We start from the raw sequence: 6,212 nt of genomic DNA, 5'->3' as shown, positions 1-6,212 counted from the left end.
GGAGGGGGGGGTGCGGGGAGGGCCGGGTCCGCCCCGGCCGGTTTCGGTTTCGGTTCCGCTGGCGGCTGAGCGCTGCCCCCGCCCCCCGCAGCTCCCCTGTGTCCTCTGCACTTCCTGCCCGGTGCCGCCGATGCCGAGCGGAGGATGCGGCAGGTGCAGGTAGGCGGTGGGACGGGGGAGGGGGGCCTGGGGCGGCGCCCCCGGTGTGTGCGGGGCGGCCGCGGCACCTCCCGTTCCGCCCCGCTCCGCCCGCAGGCCTCCTGCTCCGCGCTGCACCGCACGGCGCTGGGACGAGCCGCCGCGGAGCCGCTGCCAGGTGAGGGCGGGGGGGCTCGGCCCCGGGGACCCCGAGGGCGGGGGGCCTCGGAGCGTCCCGGCGGTGCCTGGTGCCCCCCGGTACCGGGGCGGAGCGCTGGAGGAGCGGGCAGCGGCTGCAGCTCCCCCCCAGGCAGGGGGGGGGATCTGTCCCGTCTCGTCCCGGCTGTGCCGGGGCCGGGCGCTCCCCCGCAGCGCCGTTCCCGTTATCGGAGCGTGGCCTTCAGCGGCCGGCGGCTCCCCCGCCTGCCGCGCCGCTTGCTGCCGCTTCGTTGCCGGGGGGGGAGAGGGAGGCGGCCCGGGGGCGGCCGTACCGGGGCTGTGGGGGGCACGGCCGCGGGGAGGTGTGGGCAGCGCCTCGCCCTGCACAGGCCAGGGCTTCTGCTGCCCCAGCCAGCCGGAGTCCAGCGAGGAGGAGGAGGAGGAGGATGGCGGGTGGATCGACTACACCCGGAGCTACGTCAGCCCCGGCTTCCATTTCCACGGGACCACCAATCCCGTCCTGTGCGGGGAGCCGCTGCCGGTGCACCCGGTCCCCGGCTTTCTCCACCTGGGTGTGCACGGCCTGAACACGTCCTGGAGGCGCCAGGTCACGGCGGAGGTGAGTGCCCTCGGCCACACGCGCTGCTCCTCCTCCCCGAGGTGTCCCCGCTGCCAGCTCGAGGTGTCCCTGCCACACTGCGCCCGCTGGTCCCTTCGCCTCCTGGCTCAGCTCTTGCAAGCCGCTCCTGCGATCCCCGCGTTGGCTCCGGCTCCGCAGGGCTGCCCCGATGGCCCCTTTGGGCTCGGGCCTGTTGTGGCTGAGCCGTGTCTTAGTTCCTGTGTGAGCTGCAGCTTCCTGCCCGTGAACCCCTCCCGAATCCACGGCTCCCCCACGAATCCCTGCAGCTCCCCGGTGTCCCCTCAGCCCTGCCGCCTGCACCTCCCAGCCCTGTCCTCCCTGGGGCGCGGTGCTGGGGGCTCATGTGTGGTCACTGACACCTCGCTGCCCCCAGGAAGCAGAGAAGAACGCCAAGGAGCTGGTGGCAGAGGAGGAGCGAATGAAGAAGAAAGCAGAGAAAAAGAAATTGAAGAAGAAGGTGGGTGGGTGCTGCTGTGGGGCTCTCACGGCCTGCCTGGAGCCTGGTCCCTGCCTTCTGAGCCCTGCTGATAGCCCCGGTGCGAGGCGTCTCCCGGGGGCTGGTGCTTACGCTCCTTGCTCTCAGCAGCAGCTCACTGGGCAGAGAGCTGTGCCGCGGGGCAGCTCTGGGTTTGTGCCGCTTTGGGCTGCTGCCAACTCGTGGCTTTATCTCTGCTTTTCAGAAGCAGAAGGACAGGAAGAAGCAGGAAAAGTTAAAACAAGAGCTAAAAAGCAAGCAGGAGGCTGAGTCGGTGAGTGGCCGTGCACCTTTCTCTCCCTCTAGGCAGCCTCATTCCCTGCTCATCCTGGGGCGTGGTGCTGGGCTCTCCGGCAGCCTGCGTGCGGCGCCTCCCAGGGCTCCCGCAGACCTTGGACCGTGCAGAGCTGGGGCTGCGAGAGCTGCCGGGGGCAGAGCCCCGCCTGCAGCTGCCGTCCCGCTCCCGTTCTCTCTCTGCAGAGTACCTCGTCTCCGAACAGCGCTGCTCCCGGCGATGCTGATGGTGCTGAGGAGGAGAAGGGCTGCTCAGCCTCCAGCCCCTCTCAGAGCCTCGGGGACGGAGCGGAGGAGGGAGCAGAGGACCAGAGTGATAGCGTGGGGGAGGCAGAGGTGAGGCGCTGAGGCCGTGGGCTGCGCTGCCTGCCTGCCCGCTGGGGTCAGCCCCGCGCGGCGCCTGCTGTGCTCCCTGACCGCTGCCTGCCGTGCACGCGGCTCTGCGCGGCTCTGACCCCTCTCGTCTTCTAGGACGAACTGGACTTGAGCTGCACCTTTGTCTTCAAAGCACAGCAGAAAGCAGGTGTGAAGCTGCAAGTGCCTGGGAAGGAGAAACCCACCAAACCCAGTGCTGCAGAGCCCAACAAAGGGCTGCAGGAGACAGTGAGTTGGATCCCTCCCCCAGAGGGGCCTTTCCTGCAGGCAGGAGCGTGCTGCTGTGGCGCTGGGGCGTCTGCAGGACCCCTGCCCACGAGGGGCCTCGGGCAGGGCGGTCCCTTGGGCAGTTCCTGGGAAGGGAGTGGGAGTCAGGGCGGCTGTGGGCAGCAGTGCTGTTGCTGCTGGCCCCAAGGCTGGGCACCGGCGTTCCTGGTGCTCGGGGGGCATCCAGAGCTCCTTCGGGCTGCGGCCTCCTGAGCACCCTGACAGCAGCTGCGGGAACCTGGCAAAGGATGCATGGGACCCGTAAGTACCCTTGGCACTGACTCGCCCTGGCCTCTCTTCACAGCCTGTGGCTGGCCCAGCTCCTGAATTAGAGCTGGGACTATGTGTGAGCAGAGGGAGCCCCCAGTCACCAAGGGGCTGGCGCAGCACACGGGTCCCAGGGCCGTGCTCTGTCTGCCTGGGCGGTGACAGGGACAGTGTCCGCCCCGGTGCTGTAGGCTGGGGGCCATGGCAGCTCCTCCCCAGCCTCTCGCAGCTCTTTGGAGCTGGCCGCGCTGTGCTGGCGGGGATGTGGGTGCCCCTGTCCTCTGCCCAGCCCCACGAACTGGGGCGCAGTGGGGAGCAGTGCCTGCACGCCGGGGGATAGGCAGCTCTCCTGGGCCGTCTGCCTCGGCCCCTGGGCTGCGGCAGGAGCCCTCACCCCCGCTGCCATGCTTGGCTGCCCCACAGGCACCTGAGCCCCCGCTGCCGTGCTTGGCTGCCCCACAGGCCCCTGAGCCTGTGCCCCTGGACACAAGCGTGGTGGAGCAGAGCCTGATTCTTGCAGGTCAGTGCCTCGGGCCTCCCTAAACAGCAAGAGCAAGAGGGTGGGCACGCGGCAGCTCTGCCCTGCTTTGTCCAGGCTCTGCAGGCAGCTTTGCCCCAGGAGGGTTGCTCTGGGTGTGCACCCTCGTGCTTCTCACTGCCTGTGGGTCTGGGTGGCACCGGGCTGTCTTGAGGCACCTTTCCCACCTGATGGGGTGAAGACGAAGCCGCTGCCACCTCCTCTCTGCACCCTGCTCGTCCCCAGCAGACACACGTGTCCCTGCTGTATGCTGGGACCCCGCTCTGCTCCCCCTGCTGGGCTGCCTGGCTCCCTCGAGGGTTGGCAGCGGGCGATGCTCTCCCTGCAGGCCACGGCAACGAGGCCGCCCAGGAGGGCCGCTACGCGGAGGCAGTGCAGGCCTTCACCGAGGCCGTGAAGCTGAACCCCAGGGAGCACCGGTGAGCACAGGGCTGGGCGCTGCGGGGTCACCAAGCTCCGGGTCCCAGCTGGTGTGCCCAGAGCCTGCAGCCACGACCCTGCTCTGCCCCCAGGCTCTTCGGGAACCGCTCGTACTGCTACGAGAAGCTGCAGCAATACGAGGAGGCGCTCAGGGATGCGCTGATGTCCCTCAGCCTCCAGCCCAACTGGCCCAAAGGCTTCTTCCGCAAGGGCAAAGCGCTGCGGGGGCTGAAGGTACCGAGGCGGGCAGGGGGCTGCAGGAGCTTGGCAGAGCCCTGCATGGGGGCACAGGCAGCACGTCCCTGGGGACAGGAGCTCAGCCCCTCTCCCCGCTTGGCTCCAGCGCTATGCCGAGGCCGTTAGGACCTTTGAGGAGCTGCTGCGGCTGGATGGTGCCCACGCCGACGCGGCCGCCCAGCTTCAGGCCTGCCGGGCGCTGCTGCAGGTGAGCCCCGGCCCTGCCGTGCTGCTGGCCCCAGCACCACCCCACGGGCCCTGACCCCTCTTCCCTCCGCAGCAGAGCAGCGCCCACACAGCTGGCGGCCCCGTGCTGGAAGAAGGGGAGCCACCGCTGCCCCTGCCCGGTAAGGGGCTCAGCACCGGCAGCAGTTCTGCCTCGGGGATGGTGCTGGGGGGGCCTGGGTGTGGTGGAGCTGGATGGGAGTGGGAGATGCAGGGGCTGGGCTGGCCCTCAGCCCGCAATGTGCTGAGCCCCGGGTGTCTCACCAGAGGAGTGGGTGAACGGGAGCTGCTCCGACACCGACATGAGTGGCTTTGTGACCGTGGTGAACTCGAGGAGCCACTCAAAAAGCCAGGCCCGGGCCACAGCCGCAGCGAGCAGCAAGCAGCAGCAGCTGCCTCTGAATCATCCTGCCAGGTAGGGCCCAGGGGCTGGGGAGGGAGACGGGGCTGGGGGGGACTGCGGCCCAGGGAAGGTGCCTGGCGCTCACTGGGAGCAGTGGGAGGGCCGGGTGAAGCCTATTGCTGCCATGGAGCTGGGGGTGCTGGGGGACCCTCCAGGCGTGGGCAGGAGGAAGGCAGGAGGTGGCTGCTGGTGATGGTGGTGCGGTTTGGCAGGGACTGCTATCCTCTGTGGGTTGGGAACGTCACCTCCAAGATCACTGAGAAGGTGCTGCGGGACTGCTTCAGCCGGTGAGTGTTTCTCCCCATGCCCACCCTGCTCCGTGTCGCCATCCTGGTGCCAGGACCCTGCACCCACGGTGCCCCGCCAGCCCCCTGCCGCCCTGTCCTGCGGGACCGACTCACTTGGGTCCCCGCTCCCCGTGCTCCTGCCCTCTGGGAGCGAGCCCTGCCCTGCGACGGCGCATCCTGGCCCCATCCCTGCTGTCTTTTACCTTCCCTGCGGGGAGCGTTGGTGCGGGGTGTCCATGGGGCGGTCTTGCTGAGACTCCACCACACAGCTTTGGGCAGATCCAGTCCATCCGGATGCTCCCAGGCAAACGCTGTGCCTTCATCAACTTCAAGCAGAAGGCAGCGGCAGAAGCAGCCTACGAGGACATGCTGGTGAGCACCGGGCCGGGGGTCCCACGGCCCCTCCTGGGCTCTTCGCCCGCTGGGGCTGCGGCAGCACCAATGTCTCTCCCTCCCCAGGACGCGGACCTGGAGGGAAGCAGGCTGGTGCTGCAGCTCAAACACCCCTCCCACGCCACGCCGAGCCCCTGGCAGCATCCATAGGTCTGCTGCGAGGGGGGTACCCTCCGGGGGGGCTCCTGTAGCCAGCAAACCTCGCCAGCTCACGGGGAGCAGAGCCAAGGCCCACTGTGGTGGGACGCTGCCCCCTGTACCGCTGGGACCCTGTCTAGGGGCTGGCCCCAACAGATTGCTGTGCCGGCACCACCCAGCTCCGCAGCGCTGGGGGAGCCAGCGGGAGCGGGGACCCCTCCTGGCAGGGCTGTGGCCGCGGGGCTGTGACCTCTTGGGATGTTTCCCCCCAGGCCCTGGTGCCAGGGAGTGAGCACAGCTGGGTTTGGGCCCTCCCGGCGCTTTGTGCCCCGCATCCCGCAGCAGCAGCTCCTGGCTGTGCGCTGTGCTCTCGGAGCTGGTCCCCAGCCCTGGGAGGAGCCGGGGGCACCCTGCAGGGTGCCTTCCCTGGGCCTCAGCTGGGTGGGGAGTACCTGCCCGCATCCTCTCTCCCTCTGCAGCAGCAGCCCTGGCCCTTGGCCCTGTGCTGCCGTGTGCTGGGCTTGGTCCCAGCCCCGGGCCCTACCTCCTGCCACCTGGCGTGGCTGTGCCTTGGGGGCCTGCCCCCCCTGGGCTCTGGGCACCAGGGACCGTGCTGCCCCGGGGGCTGCCCACGGAGCTCCTTGTGCCCGGGAGCCCTGCATGCAGCAGGGCTGGGCCCTGCCCCACAGCGGCAGACGCTGCCTTCAGGGATTTGTACCTGCTTTGGGTTTCTTAATAAAACCAAGAGCCAGACGTGCTCCTGTGCCGCTCCTTCCCCTGTTCTCCTGCCTGTCCCTGGCACCCCATCACCCCCCCCCCATCCACATCAGTGCAAAGCTGCTCCCCCCGACCCAGGCTGTGGTTCTGTGTCCCCCTGGGGCACTGCCACCCTCACACCTCATTCCCCAGCTCCAGCTTTCCTCCAGCTTTCCTCCAGCTTTCCTCCAGCTTTCCTC

The 6,212-nt window shown here is 69.2% G+C and overlaps 1 protein-coding gene across 2 annotated transcripts; it reads left to right on the top strand.

Moving 5' to 3' along the window:
• Positions 1 to 34: 34 nt before the first annotated feature.
• Positions 35 to 6,009, top strand: LOC118159929 (tetratricopeptide repeat protein 31-like). 2 transcript variants are annotated; one of them, XM_035314463.1, is made up of 16 exons: positions 35 to 159; positions 256 to 316; positions 687 to 916; positions 1,311 to 1,394; positions 1,618 to 1,686; positions 1,893 to 2,042; positions 2,178 to 2,309; positions 3,039 to 3,135; positions 3,482 to 3,572; positions 3,666 to 3,807; positions 3,917 to 4,018; positions 4,094 to 4,157; positions 4,303 to 4,450; positions 4,651 to 4,725; positions 4,995 to 5,097; positions 5,185 to 6,009. In XM_035314463.1, the coding sequence occupies exons 1-16, from the start codon at positions 145 to 147 to the stop codon at positions 5,266 to 5,268; spliced, it is 1,647 nt and encodes a 548-aa protein (XP_035170354.1). In that variant the 5' UTR covers positions 35 to 144; the 3' UTR covers positions 5,269 to 6,009. The 2 variants fall into 2 exon arrangements, with proteins under 2 accessions (XP_035170354.1, XP_035170353.1); XM_035314462.1 differs by having other exon boundaries at positions 4,091 to 4,157.
• Positions 6,010 to 6,212: the final 203 nt, after the last annotated feature.

Source organism: Oxyura jamaicensis, unplaced genomic scaffold (assembly GCF_011077185.1).
Source record: "Oxyura jamaicensis isolate SHBP4307 breed ruddy duck unplaced genomic scaffold, BPBGC_Ojam_1.0 oxyUn_random_OJ72730, whole genome shotgun sequence".
NCBI classification, from domain to species: Eukaryota; Metazoa; Chordata; class Aves; order Anseriformes; family Anatidae; genus Oxyura; species Oxyura jamaicensis.
The sequence above is the reverse complement of the archived record's forward strand: the minus strand, read 5'-3'. Positions and strand labels throughout refer to the sequence as shown.